A 14,466-nucleotide genomic window follows, 5' to 3' on the forward strand; every position below is an offset into this window, starting at 1 on the left:
GACAGTTTTCAGTGACAAAACCAAGGTGTCCCGAGGGTAGGAGCTACTATCCTGTGTGGAGGCAAGGGAAAAACTGACTCAGAGCCTTGGCATTAAAACCATACACTGAGTATCTCCATCTTCTGTGTCTTCCTTGCTGGAGAGGGAGCCAGGAGCTGAATGCCACACTCTGGCTCTGTTTGCTTTAGAGTATCTGCATGTCTGTCCTGTAAAGACTTGTGGGTGTCTGGAGGGCTGGGCCAGGGCCGTCCTTTCAGGCAGTACACAGACTGGAGGCTGTCTCTCTTAACTCATCAGATGTGGTGGTGGCAGATAAAGCCTTTCCAAGGGCATACGAGGCATAAAATTTGGGCACTGCCAGTGATGGCAGTGACTGCTGCAAGACACCACTGTTCCTCGCAAACCTCCTGGCTTTCCAAGGCGTGTGACAGCTTAGCAGTTGGTCTGTAGCCATTTCTGCTATTGCTCTCTGCCACATCACAGGTTGCTATTGCAGTTTAAAGCTAGGAAAAGGCATCCAAGAGTGCTGTTGGCTTGGAAAACACTAATGCTTCCTTATTTTCCCAGAAGATGTGGTATCTTTGCTGTTGAATTATTTTTTTTAACTAACCATGTTTCCTGTAAAGTTATGTGTGATGGGATTTCAAATTGAATTTAGGTAAAAAGAACGCTTTTCCTCCACCCCCTCATTAGAGAAAATCATCTGCAGTTTGATGACCTATTTTCATTTGTTCAGGGACTTGTGAGAAATCCTGCCTTGCCCGAGTACTCAGAAAGGCTCTGAAAAAAGTCTGGGTTTTGAGATCATAGCTTTCTTTGTGTAAAATCCTACTTAGTTTGTGGATTAGTCACCCAAGTAACCTAATCCACATGCTAAAGTTCTCTTATTATTGAGAAACACTGAGTAGAAAAGATGATTTTTTTTTTCTTTTAACTGCCATTAAATTCTTACCTTGCATTTTTATTTTATTAAATGCAATGTCCAAAGTAGTGATTTAACCCTTTTATGTATGTTATTTTAAAAGTATGTACACATACTTTTAACCCTTATGGTGCCAACCACTGTCCCCCTCACATGGTTTGATTTTGAGTTAGGGTAGTTGGGAGTTTCTGCATGCAGTGGACAGCTTGAGAGCTTTCTCAGCAGTGGTTTTCCAGTTGAGACCTTCTGTAAAAGGTACTGTGCAGTAGGCCTGGGAAATGTGCAACACATGTAACAACATCCCTAGGAATTTTTATTCCAGTAGTAGTAAAAGGCGGCTTATTCTGAGCATGGAAGTATTTCAGAACATGATCAGAAGTCCTCTGCAGCTCCTAATGTGTTCAGAAGTTCAGAATTTCTCATATTGTGGTTTTAATTCTGTTAGTCTAAGGACTAGACCTGATAGCACATGTAAGCATAAGGCTCAGGCAACCTGAATTTAAAATATTTGGGCTTTTTCTTAACCAAGAATAACAGAGCTGATTGGATACCACCCAGAGGAGCTGCTGGGCCGTTCGGCATACGAGTTCTACCATGCCTTGGACTCGGAGAGTATGACCAAGAGTCACCAGAACTGTAAGTCACATTCTTGTTTTAGTTCATAGTTTGCACATAAAGCATGGCTTGTGGGTACCTCCATAAGTAGCTGAAAATACCAATGCATCTTGTGTGCAGAAATTCCCTGAGAACAGTATACTTTGCAAGAAAATTTTCAGGTTATAGTGCTTGTCTAGCTGACGCCTGCTGCTGATCTTTCCAGAGGGGCAGAGTTTTGCCATATTCAAAACTAACCTGGGATGGTAGAGAGGAGAATCACTGTCTCTCTAAGGGATAATACAAGGATTAGATGAAAATTTAGGCAGTACCAGCCTGGTGAGAAGTGTGCTTACTGGTGGTGTTATCATTCTGGTGTGCCGTTGGGCTCAGCAGGAAGAGCTTCTTGCAGCGTATTTTTGAATGTCTGCTTCTGCTACCAAGTAACAACTATCTTCCCACCTAAAACAGATGTGTGAGGAGACTCTCTAAAAGGAATATTCATTATACAAATAATATATATTGCCAGGAACAGTTTCTTGTTCTTCCTATGGCTACGTGAGCTGCCAGTTTTAGCTGTTTTTAATGTAAAGCACCCAAATAATTCAAGAGGCAGAGGTCAGAGACAAGATCCCCTCCCCCTCTTCAGCAGGCCACACAGTTACACTTTCTCTCTCACATAAGGTGCCTTAAAATTATTGGATTTAAATCTTCAGTCTCTGTCCTTCGAGTTGGTGCAGTGGCTGGAGACAGCATGGTCCACCAATGTACAAATGACATGTCCCACCTCTGAACTAGTGCATGGGGGACTTCCCAGCAATGAATCACTAAAACGTCTGCTGCTGCTTTTCTTATTAAAAACAAAGCAAAGCTCCTAGACTGGAGTCCACGAGCTTAAAAAAAATCCCACCTTGTAGTTACTATGATCAAGGTTTTTGTGCCTCAGGAAAAAAAAATCCATGACCTGGGGCATGTATGTACGGAATTGCCCACTAAATAGACTTACAGAAAGTATTTCTGTACTTCCCAGAGAAAAGTAGCAGCAAAGAATAACTGCCTGACCTTAAGGGGAAAAGGGAATATGCATTAGCTGTAATGGCAGGGATTCAGGATGGCTTTGAGCTGAAATGATACTTGAAAGAATGTTTGGCAATGATTAAAGTTGTGTGCTGTAAAACAGCGTTGGTATGAATCATCCTGTTTCCAGAGCTGCTTAAAAAAATATAAAATAAATAAAGATAAATCACATGATATTTGCAGAGAGTTGTCTGGGAATGCATTTGTGAAAATTGTTTTGTAGGTAACGTGTTCATGCTTTTAATAGTGAAAAGAAGTTAGTGACATTCATAGATAGGATGTCCATAACCTACGCCGGGCTATAAGGAGCCGTCCTGAGCAGTTGGTGGGTATGCTGCACTGTTGCTCTGAATCGCCATGTTGCATTTCCGAGAAGGGGACAACACCAAGGAGGGGAAGAAATGAGATCTGGCAGTCTCTTTGGTGACAGGAGTGAGAGAGCGAGCCTGTGCTGGTTATCCCTATTGAGCCAAGCAAATGAGACCATTGAGGTGGGACTTGTCCATGTAGAGATTTCTGAACAGTTTCTAGAGCCCATCCTGACCATGCATTGGTGGAGGTTGCTCCTCTAGCAATTCCATTCCCCTCATGTAGCACAGAGTTTGTCTAGATGCTGCTTGTGCCTACTGAAAAGGGCCATGTCCTACAGGCTTTTGGTGTTGGGCATGAGGACTGGTCGAGAAACAGAATGAAGGCAGGGGAAAGTCTAGAGGGGTGAGTTGTACCAGCAAAAGTGCTCAAGGCACTGTGCGCTGTGTGGGTTATAAATACTGAGGGCCAAACTGCTCCATAGTGTTTATGATAGCACAGGATCAGCATGGATGATCTTTCCTGTTGAAAGCACAGGACCAAAGTCTGTGCTGTGATAAATGCTGTTGCTTACAACAGAACCATCAGTTTACATCGCCAGCAGATTTGACCCCTCTAGTTTTTCTATGATAAATACCTCCCATGTCTTCTGGACAGTCAGGCTTCTTACCAACTCTGAGAACAACCACAAGGGCAATGTGACAGCAAGCTATGACTTGAGAAAACACACATAAATCCTCTGAATTTCATAATGTGTGCCATTGAGGTGTTGTCTAATGCACAGGGTAACCAAGCAGGTATATGGCTTACACACAACTTACTAGTGCTTTCTAGCACATAGCTATGCAGAACTTATTTGTTCTGCTTGGACATGTTTGTTTATACATGGGAATATCGACCTCAGAATTCATGTTTGGCACACTTACATTTATTAATCAATAACTTTTATTAGAAATATGCTGTATATAGAGTATATATTAATGCATTAATACAGCCATCAATTCTGACAGTGCCAACCATTTATTGTTGTAAAGTTGCATAGGAAATGAAGGAAGGAGACTGAAGATTGAAGAAAGAGGGAGAAAAACTTCAAATTAGTCTCTTGGATAGAAGCAGAAGTCCTTCCCTTTCCTTCTAATTTAGTGATAGATCATGGTTATTGCAGTTTTACTGTACTGCATTTGGTCGATATTTTTTTTCTTGAGGTGAAATAACAACTTCACTCAAATAAGCCACAATAGCGTTTGTGTTCTTGGCTGAGAGAATAGTTGCATAGAGAGTACGAAAGTCTTCATTAGCCACCATCAAATGGAAGATTAGAATGCATTTGGCAGTGTTTAGCATACGCCGTTTTTTAAATGTTATGCAAGCAAGGTGAAAATCTCTGTCTTGTTACATAAATCTACACAAAAGATTGAATACAGAGCTATTATTTTCCAATTCAGCGATTAATAATCTATGATCACTTCCATTTAGAGTCTGGTCTTGTTGCCATTAAAGCCAATGGGAATTTTGCTATTGACTTCAGTGGGGAGCCGAATGTCACCATCTGGGACCTGGCACTTTGTAGCATATAGCAGAAGTTCAAGAAGCTTTCCAAGTGAATTGTATTTCTCAAGGGTCTCTCAGCAATTAAAAACCAAATTTTGTGTTCAATAAATTCCTCCCTGCCTTCTCCCTAAGGAGATAAGGAACATAAGCGCAGCCTGTTTCATTTGAGATGTTACTAGTTCTGTAAAGATACAGGTAATGTATACTTAAATAAAAAAAAAAAAGAATTGAGAAGTTCACTCTGAAGGCAGAACCTTAATGAGTGTTGATAACAAAGTCAGCAGTCAGGAGTATATTAATAATTTATGAGATTACCCCACGGAGGGATTCTGCTGCTCTTTATTATAGCAGAACATGACATGCTTTGAATAATAATAATAAAAAAGATTAAAGCAGTAAAAAGCTTCTTTGTAATGTAACAGGCGCCTACACTGTGACTCTTATTGATGAGCTGATGATTAGGAAGCAGTGTAATTATGTTTCACAAACAGAGCAGAACAGTCCAGTCACTAAAACACTTTGAAATGAAAGCCTTTTGATTTTGGTCCACCAGAAGTATTTAATCAATAAAAGTAATGTTCTACTTTGTCTAAATAAATTAAATGAAGGATGATTAAATACTCCTAGGAAGAAAACAAACAAACTTCAGAGAGAGAGAAGGATAAACACAGCAACAATTATCTGCCAAACAGTTGTTGCATTTCATAGGCCTGGATTTGTGCATTTGCATGGTGGGGATGTAGGAGAGACTGACAAGAAATAGCTTCCGTTAGTGGTCACATTCACAAGGATTTTTTCACTACAAAGACTGCAGAATCAAGTTTCCAGACTTACTGAGTCAAATTGCATTACTTTTAGGGCATTAGTTTGATGATGTACTGCCTTCAGGCACAAAAGCTGTTTAAAGGGAAAGATTGCCAGTGTGGTCAAAGGTTTAGCAGAGCCAGTTCCCACTTTGGCTACACAGTGCAACTATGTCTGCTTGCAAACTGGTATTGGTACAAGTACTGCTTGCATACTCCAGCCCTACTGCCAGAGGATGGGATATTTTTTCTTTGCATTTACTCTGATCGGAATACTCAGACCATCTAAAGAACTCACATGCCACGCATGTGGAGACCTCAAATTAACAGCCCTTTTTGTCTTTAAAATGGCCAGATTTCCCCAAAGTTAAGCATCCTTGCTAACAAATGTCTTTATGCAAAACTGCATTCAGAGTTTTCAGAAAACTCTGAAGCGGGTTTATTTAAAACAAGCGTTTACATATTGTGTGTTCCTGTCCTGCTGCATTATCCCTACCACTCTGCCCCCTTTTCTCAGTGTGCACAAAAGGTCAAGTAGTGACGGGCCAGTACCGGATGCTCGCCAAGCACGGCGGCTACGTATGGCTGGAGACGCAAGGAACGGTGATTTACAACACGCGCAACCTGCAGCCTCAGTGCATTGTCTGTGTCAACTACGTGCTGAGGTAAGTAAGTTGTACGGGACAGAAAACCCATGTATGGATTCGTGTGCTGGAGGAAAAGCAATAATCAGAGGAACTTTTGAAGGATCTGTTTATTCAGGGTTGTTATTCTGGAATCAGTTTAGTCATATTTGTTCAGTCTTGTTTACTGATGTTAGACATCGATGAAAAATGTGGCGTGCCCATTTCCATACACGCTGGTGTAATACACCACTCTTCTGCAGAGTGGCTGCTCTGCTGCTACAACAGAGTATGAAGAAGATTTTTTTGTGTAACACAACTGCTAATATTTTTTTTCCTCATGCTGTGATAGAGAAATAAAATTAAGTAGTAATTGTATCTTCTGTTGCTAGGAGAAGCTGTTTTCCACCCCAAAACTCAGGACCAATCAGGAGTTTTGCCTGTGTTTGGCAAAACTCAAGTATTTTTGGTCTTAGATGGGGCCAAAATAGGAAATACTTATTTGAGTGATAGTCTGGGTCATTATAGCCTCGACTACATCCTTTTAAAAAGCAGAGCAACAAAGCCCTGAGTATTCCCACAGAAGTCCTGACCACACTCTCTGCGTCATCTGAGATGGTGGTGCTCAGCAACGCTGGAACCATGCCTCGCCTGTCCAGCCTGGCATGGGACCGAGAGATGCCAAAGCACTCGTATGGGCCCCAGCTTTAGAGAGTTTGCACTGCCTGCATTACCCACATCTTTTTTTTCTTTTAGAGTGCAAAATACCTAAAACCTATTTTCTTGTTAGTGAAATTGAGAAGAACGATGTTGTGTTCTCCATGGACCAAACAGAATCACTCTTCAAGCCTCACCTGCTGGCGATGAGCAGCGCCTACGAGAGCAGCATCCCCAGCACCGAGAAGAGCGACTTCTTGTTTACTAAGTTAAAGGAGGAACCAGAGGAACTTGCTCAGCTGGCACCAACACCTGGCGACGCCATTATTTCCCTGGATTTTGGTTAGTATTTGTATAAATAATTTTTGTGCAACAAAGAACCACGTGTGAGCCTACATTTAGAAATTTAACAGACAAGTTCTGTTTGCTATGTGTACAAATCAGGAGTAATGGCTATAAGAGTCCACGTGCTCACACCAGTGGAAAATTTCTGTGAATGGGAGCAGAATCAGGCTTTCTTGCTGACTAAACAACAGGCATTAAGTCTATGCCAACTTATTGTCATGGCAACTAGGAGCAGTGTTTACTTTCAGTGAATAGCTGCAATTATATCATAACACAGCACAACCTAAAAAAGTCCATTAATATTGTTAAAACTCCATCCAGGGACACAGAATTTTGAGGAAGCCCCTGCCTTCCCCAGTGTTGTTTTGGCACCAAACAAAACATGGCCAGTGGAAGTGAAAAGCCACGCTGCTCAAGGTGAAACGCTGACAATACCATCCTTTACAATGCCTCAGAGCGCGCCTGGCAGCAGCACACCAAGTGCAAGCAGCAACAGTAGCTGTTCCACGGTAAGAAGAGCTTTTTTAAAAAATAAAATTGCATGTTATGTTTTGTAACTAAGCCCCACCCATATATGTAGATGCTGTTTCCATGTTAGCAGTCCTATCTCATTGCTTATTAACAAGGCCGGGTGCATCTCTATCCCTACTGTACCATCTTTCATGGAGTTAGCCTTCAAATAAAAAGCTAGTGTAAAAATTGTGCGGTCCAGAAATTTTACCCAACTCAGGCATTTAAGAGCAGCTCCATGGAGTTCCTCACTGAAAGAATTAATGTGCTTTCAGGGCATTGCCCCAAGAGCTGGAGCATGTCCAATTTTAATAAAGACACTGAGGTAGTGCTAAGCGTCTTCCTTCTTGACACACATAATTTAATAGCCTACATCTCATGTTGCTGGTCTGATTTGCCAAAAATACATTCAAACTAAGACAAAGGTGCGTTTGCTAATCAGTATACCTCTCAAATTTTGTAGTGACAAGTAATCTTGTGTTGGAGAAAAGCATATGATAGAAGCAGACAGTTTTGTTTTTTGAGGACACTATGTATAGCCTGGTATCATAGGAAAGATCAGTTACTGAATAGTGCAGTATACACTACGTGATGCTAAGCCAATACTGTGGTTGTCTTGCTGCTTATAGCAAATTCTTATTCTGTGCAGCCAAGCAGCCCAGGAGATTATTACAGTTCTGTGGATGAAGATCTTAAGATTGAGGTGATTGAAAAACTCTTTGCCATGGACACAGAATCAAAAAATCAGTGCAACTCCCAGGTAAGGAACTAACATCTCCCAAAAGCCATAAAATCAGTCCCCTGCTAGCAGGTAGCACAGATGCATGCTGTGTGTGCAGATATAGTAACATACGTGCAAACTGCATCTGCACATGTATGCCAAAACTTCAATGCACAACACTTAACAAAAATATACACTTTTAAAGCTGGGGTGTAGATGTCTGTCCCTAACTCCTGACACTCCTTAGAGTGTCACTGTGGTGGCACTGCTAAGAAGGAAGAAGCAGCAGAGAGCTTTCAGAATTTGGACACTCCTGTAGACTGCATAAGGAATATAAGCAGCAGCTTATTTATTTTTTTACTCTGGCCTAATGATTAGCAAGTAAACATCCTTTCTAGAATAGAACATAAATAAACTAATTTTTGCAAAACCTTAAAGTGAGGAAGAAATGCTCCTCATAGCACATGAGTCCTTTAACTACAAAATGAAAACTGTCATTTTGGATGTATTCCTCTTATCTCTTGGAGGATTTCAGAGAGATTCGAGAATTACTTGCACATAAAGTACCAGTTTCCTGCATTCTAATCAGAGTGTAAGTGTATAAATTCCCCATATAAACTACTCTGTTAAGCCTACACTCTTGCAACATTACATTGAGTAAATAAAAGGGGTAGGCCTGATTCAGCCCACCCAACTTTAGGTACTTAATTGAAATGCCTTTGTTAAGAGCTTATAGTTCTTAATAGTTAAGAGAAAGGAACAGGCAGTGCTGGCTGGCAGCTCAGACCTTATGCTCATCTCCTTCTATTATTCCAATGGAAAATTTGGGGTGATTTGGACCAAAATGAGGAGCCTCAATTTGCGAGTGCAATTCGCAGACTTAGTAAGATATAGGTAGGCTGCAGGCTATCTCCTGAAGAAATGTTATCTAGGCTTGGACTTAGAAACAGCAATGAAAACAACAGAAAGAGTGCACAGATAGGAGGAAAATGTGGATCCGGATCAAACTCAGTGCAAAACCTAACGTGCAAACTTGACTTTCATCGGACTCAGCATCTGCTTGCGCAGGTGTGTGTGTGTCCCACCACATTGGCAGGGTTGTCTGGTGGCAAAAATGAGTGCTAGAAAAGTGTCCCTGTCAGGAGCTGACTGGTGGGCCGACATTCATTTCATTTCCCATTCTGTTCAGCTCTGGTCAAATGCCAAGAGAAATGAATTTAAATATGACTGGTTCTCCAAGGAAAAAAAGAAAAGCAGATTAAAGTGCAATGGTGTCTTTTCCAACTACATTTTTGAAAACTTTTGCATTTTTAGGTGCATTTTTTTCATGTAGCTGGGTTATGAGAAAGCTGTGTTGTTTTCTGGTTTTTATCACGAAAAAGCCTGAGGTTGAACTACATGCCACATGTTGTAGAGTCTTGGCAGACAAGTTATTCAGAGCTTAATGAAACACAAGATCTAGTTCAGATCACAAGCTGCATGCAAGCTGCTTTAGCAAATACTGCTTATCTGGAAGTTTTTTTCTTCAGTTTTCTTTGACAATGATATGAACATGTATGCTAGTCATAAAAATAAGACATTTTAAAATAGGAGCTGGCCAGTTTCATGTAGGTAAATTTGGCATAAAGTCATTTTTCAGCTTCACATTTACTAGTTCATATCATGCTAACTGCCACAACTATTAATAACTTTTAATTTCTTTATCAACTTACTTTATTCAGACTGACTTCAATGAACTGGACCTTGAAACCTTGGCTCCTTACATTCCTATGGATGGAGAAGATTTCCAGCTCAGCCCAATCTGCCAAGAAGAACGTCCCCTCTCTGAAAGTGCACAAAATACCCAGCAGAGTCTAAGTAGCATGAGTACCATCTTCCAACCCCTTGCTTCTGCTTCACAGAATCAGTTCCTCCCAGAGAAATACTGCCCACAGCTATCAAATAAAAACATGAAACCTGGTCACGGGTCCCCGTCATCAGTGTTCTTCAACAACGTGAGTAGGTCGTCATTGCCACCATACCAGGACCAAGCCAGCACTCCCCTGTCTTCGATGGGAGGAAGACCAAACACCCAGTGGCCACCTGATCCCCCATTAGAATATGTTCCTGCTAAATGGAGACTCATGGATAAATACTCAGGATCCCTATCAAGTTCCCCTTCAGGGCCACCAGTACATTCTCCCAGTGTGCCCATATGTAAAAAAAGGTAAGCGTTTTTGGGGTATAACTATCTATTTTACGCAAAATATGTGGGGGAATGTAGGAAGTGATAATACTGAAAAAAATTTCTCAATTCAGCTGGAATAGTTGTTTTGATAGCATCAGACTGCACTTTTGGGGAAATTAATGTGGCGCTCTCCCAGCAGCAGGCAGTCTACGGGGAGTAGAAGTTGGCAATTTTTTTGCTCTCTGTAAGGTGCAAGAATGGATTTCCTGCTGGTCAGGTAAAGATTACCCAAGTGATCTTTGCAAAGCCTGCTTGACTTTCTGCAGTTAGAAAAATACTCTGAAAAGGCTTACTGATGCAGCAGTAAGCTGGGAGCCATGCATACTTTCTTATTTTGTACAACAGAAAATAGGGGAGAGGGAGGGGTGGCAGTACATTTAGTGTTGGTGTGTATAAATATTACAGCAAAGATTTGAAATTACAGGGTTTTTTTCTACAGCCCTTCTTTCCCTTGATTGCTTTCTTACATATGTGAGCAGTATGGGATGAGATGTAGACCAGAGAATGCAGTCCTAGAAGTTTCCTATCTCAGATACAAATTTCTTTGTAGCTCTTGGGTAGCATGCAGAATGTGGGTCATGCTAAAACATTCAGGAAGTCCATAAAATAGCAATGGGCATTTTAAAACATCAGGCTGTGCCCTGTACTTGCAGCTTGCTTTCTGGGATTTCTTGTTGTTGGCAGAAATACAAGTGTCTGAAAATACATGTGGAAAGAGAGGGTTTGTCCCCAAACAACAACCGCTGTGTTCATGTTTAGCATGCAAAGCAAGAGGACAGGTGTGGCTTTCAAAATCCTGTCGTTAAAAAAAATCACATGAATTTCTTTTCCACAGCATTTTTATGTCTGTGTGGAGATAACTAGAGGCTGTTTATGCTAGATTTACATTAGTCTTTGATCCTAAAAATCAAAAGTTTCCAGAGCTTGTGGGATGACTAACAAAATGAAATAAAAACATTTGTTTGAGGTCTGTCCACTGTCATATGTCAAAGACACCTTACATGAAAGAAGAATCAGTATCAATCAACAAGATGGTTTAGGTTTGCCTCCCTGATCACTCACACAGATAACTTTTCTCCACAGACCCCTGGATGCTTTTGGGCAACGAGGCATAGATATAAACCCAGCAAGAATTGCTCTGTCTAACAGTTTGAAACTGAAGCGACAACTGAATTATGAAGAACAAGCATTGCAGCAGCTGAGTGGGGTAAGCAGAAGGAATGCATCCCCTTCACAACCTTGGACTCACCATGGTCATAGGTATAATTATTCATTTTGCTTTTCTTCCCATTCTAGGGAGATCCATCTATCATTAACCCATCTCACCTCATGTGGAAGAGAATGAAATTTCTCAAAGGAGAAAATTGTTCCTTGGTTACAGAAAAAAAGTCTCTCAGCACAAGTGTTCTTACTGGTAAGACATAAGAAATCCGTTTCGCAATTTTAAGACAGATTGAATAGAAACAAAAACTCTTTCAAAAGGAAATGTAAATAAGCTCTGTAAATATTACACTAAGCTAAAATTAAAGATCAGGTTGTATTACTAAGAGCTGGACAATTTAAAAGTATATTTGGTAACTGCCAGGTAGATGGTTTCATGTACATTCACACCTTTGCTTGGAAGTAGCAGATGTCAGCATAATGGACATGGGTTTACCTCGTGCTGATCCAAGGTGCGGAGATCTCAGAGCCAGAACTGATACTTTCTGCCTACAACACTGTGTTTCCTTACACAAGCATATCTTGGGTGCAATGCTACTTCTAGAGCCAGTGCTGTTTCTGGACTTCCCTTGTGACAAGGTGTAGGTATGCATACGCCATGTGACCGTCACGCTGAGGATCACTTTGCTCTGGATTAGTATTATCTACTACATTGTTACAGTGGCTTAATTTAACTTTTTTTTCCCCTACAATGTAAATCAGATGATTTTGTCTGTAACTGGAGAAGTTTGAGTCAACCAATGAATCAACTGCAGCAGCAACAACAGCAGCAGCAGCAACAGCAACAACAACCCACCTGTGGCAGTCCAGGGGAGAATTTGAAAGCAGGAGCGTTTCCCCCTCTGTTTTACAGTTCCCATTATCAGGACTGTAGTGTCCAGCCAGCTCATAAAGCATCAGGTAAGAGCTGTCAGATACAGAAATTGGAAAGTGTTATTTAGTTCCAGTACTAAGTCCATGAAAGAAAACACTTTAAAAAAATATGAGGAAGGTGATAAACCAGGAACCAAATATGTATTGCTTCATAGAACAGGAAGTTCTGTGGTTTAGTGTGAAACTTTAATGTTTGTATTTGTCAAAAATGAGGAAAAACTATTTTTGCCCTTCATTTCAATTAAAATTAATACATCTTACCTTGGAGGTCCAGTCATCCTCCATCCATACTCTTGCCTTGTGATGGGAGTGATTAGATTGTACTAAACAATGGCACTTGCAGCATTGATATATGAGAGGTTTGTAGGTTAGGGTCTTAACACTTGTCTTCTAAAAGTTAAAATAAGTTATTAAAGAGGACATATATATATATGTCCCTGTTTGTTAATATATAATGGAAGCGAGTGTCAATTTAGAAACTGTGTTGTTTATTACAGCCTTCCTTATCTGCACCAATATCACTTTTCTAAGAACAATCTAAATTGGGGGTGGAGGTGAAGAACTGCACCTGTCTGTGTGAACACGCTTACTGTAGTTTAAGGCAGAGCAATGCCTAGATTTGCTCTGAAATTTGAAACTGCTGGTGGTTTGAGGCATATTGACATAAACACAAAATGAAATTACAACTGGTATAAATAGAAGAGGGAGGAGAGGAGAGAAGTCCTCTGTCTCTCTGCTCTTAGCGCCATGACTGACTCCCCTGCTCTCTTCCAGGTATGACCAGTCGCCTGCTGGGGCCTTCCTTTGAACCCTACTTGTTGCCCGAGTTGACAAGATATGACTGTGAGGTGAACGTCCCTGTTTTGGGCAGCTCTACGCTTCTGCAGGGAAGTGAACTGCTCAGAGCACTGGACCAGGCAACCTGAGCGATCCTGCAATATTCTGTGGCCTATACTGTTCAAAACAGCTTCAGTTTTTAAATATATTTTTGCAAGTAGACAATTTCTAATACCAATACACTGTTGCAGGATTTTACTTAGATATTGAACCTGTCCACGTTACCAAATAGTGGCCTTTTGAAGTTACTCACTTTATTATTCATATTAAAGAAATACATCTACTGTATTTTCTCTATTGCAATTAAAGTGTTGTTTAGAGAGTTTGATTACCCTTCCCTTATATCATTACCTGTAATTTATACTCTGAAATTTTCTTCAAATTTCATGCTATTATCAAGCTGTGGTATAAATGCCTCATCATGTGATAACTTTGGCTGCAGTACTGCAAAGATTTATTTTTATTGCCAAAGATGAATGAAACAAATTTGATCTCTAACCACAGTTTTTTGTTGATCTGCCAAATTGAAATCCTTTGAGTCTTTCTGTTTTCCAGCATTTATCATATTGTAACTTTAATAACTTTTGAAAAAGCATACTAAGGAATAATCCCGGCCATCCTCCTCCCCAGCTTCCCTTCCTTTTTTATACACTTTTTTGAAAGAAATGTGAATGGTGAACTGCGATGTTTATGGGTATCTGTGAAAGTTGCACGTTGTGAGCTTTTTTTCCCCTCAGATGCAAGCCACATTCTCAGCTGCCTTAACCTGGCTTAGCTCTGCAGCCAAGGGAGTCCTACAGATTTACCCCAGTGGAGGATTTTGACCTGTGTTTTCATTCATGTTGGGGCTTCTTTTTTTGTTCTTTGGGGTTCTTTTCTTTTGTGTTATAGGGGGTTTTTTGTTTGGTTTTTGTTGGTTTTTTTAAACACAAAACCAAAACAGGTTTGTTGTTTTTTTATTTCTCTCTGGGTCAGTTGTTAATCATCTCTTGGTACTTTTGCTATATCTAGGACACATCAATTTCGAGAGCTGTTTCTGCTAGAACTAGTACTATTTGTTATGGTCTCACTGGTATTTCAGAAATCTGACCAGTGGCCAGTACTAACACCTCTGATTAATGTTAGCCTTTTTAATTTTGTATTCTAGCTACCAATATAGACTTGTTAAAACTAAAAGTTAAAAGTGGTATTTCCCA

The 14,466-nt window shown here is 40.5% G+C and overlaps 1 protein-coding gene across 1 annotated transcript in view; it reads left to right on the top strand.

Moving 5' to 3' along the window:
* EPAS1 (endothelial PAS domain protein 1) overlaps positions 1–13,665 on the top strand; it is a 31,975-nt gene extending 18,310 nt beyond the window's left edge. The window contains exons 7-16 of the mRNA XM_010183468.1: positions 1,452–1,558; positions 5,774–5,921; positions 6,670–6,878; positions 7,203–7,390; positions 8,041–8,151; positions 9,834–10,318; positions 11,423–11,546; positions 11,636–11,753; positions 12,263–12,460; positions 13,208–13,665. Of these exons, the coding sequence (XP_010181770.1) occupies positions 1,452–1,558; positions 5,774–5,921; positions 6,670–6,878; positions 7,203–7,390; positions 8,041–8,151; positions 9,834–10,318; positions 11,423–11,546; positions 11,636–11,753; positions 12,263–12,460; positions 13,208–13,359 (1,840 nt within the window). The 3' untranslated portion in view covers positions 13,360–13,665. The remainder of the gene's footprint in view (positions 1–1,451; positions 1,559–5,773; positions 5,922–6,669; positions 6,879–7,202; positions 7,391–8,040; positions 8,152–9,833; positions 10,319–11,422; positions 11,547–11,635; positions 11,754–12,262; positions 12,461–13,207) is intronic.
* Positions 13,666–14,466: the final 801 nt, after the last annotated feature.

This window comes from Mesitornis unicolor, unplaced genomic scaffold (assembly GCF_000695765.1).
Source record: "Mesitornis unicolor isolate BGI_N332 unplaced genomic scaffold, ASM69576v1 scaffold43744, whole genome shotgun sequence".
Taxonomy (NCBI): domain Eukaryota; kingdom Metazoa; phylum Chordata; class Aves; order Mesitornithiformes; family Mesitornithidae; genus Mesitornis; species Mesitornis unicolor.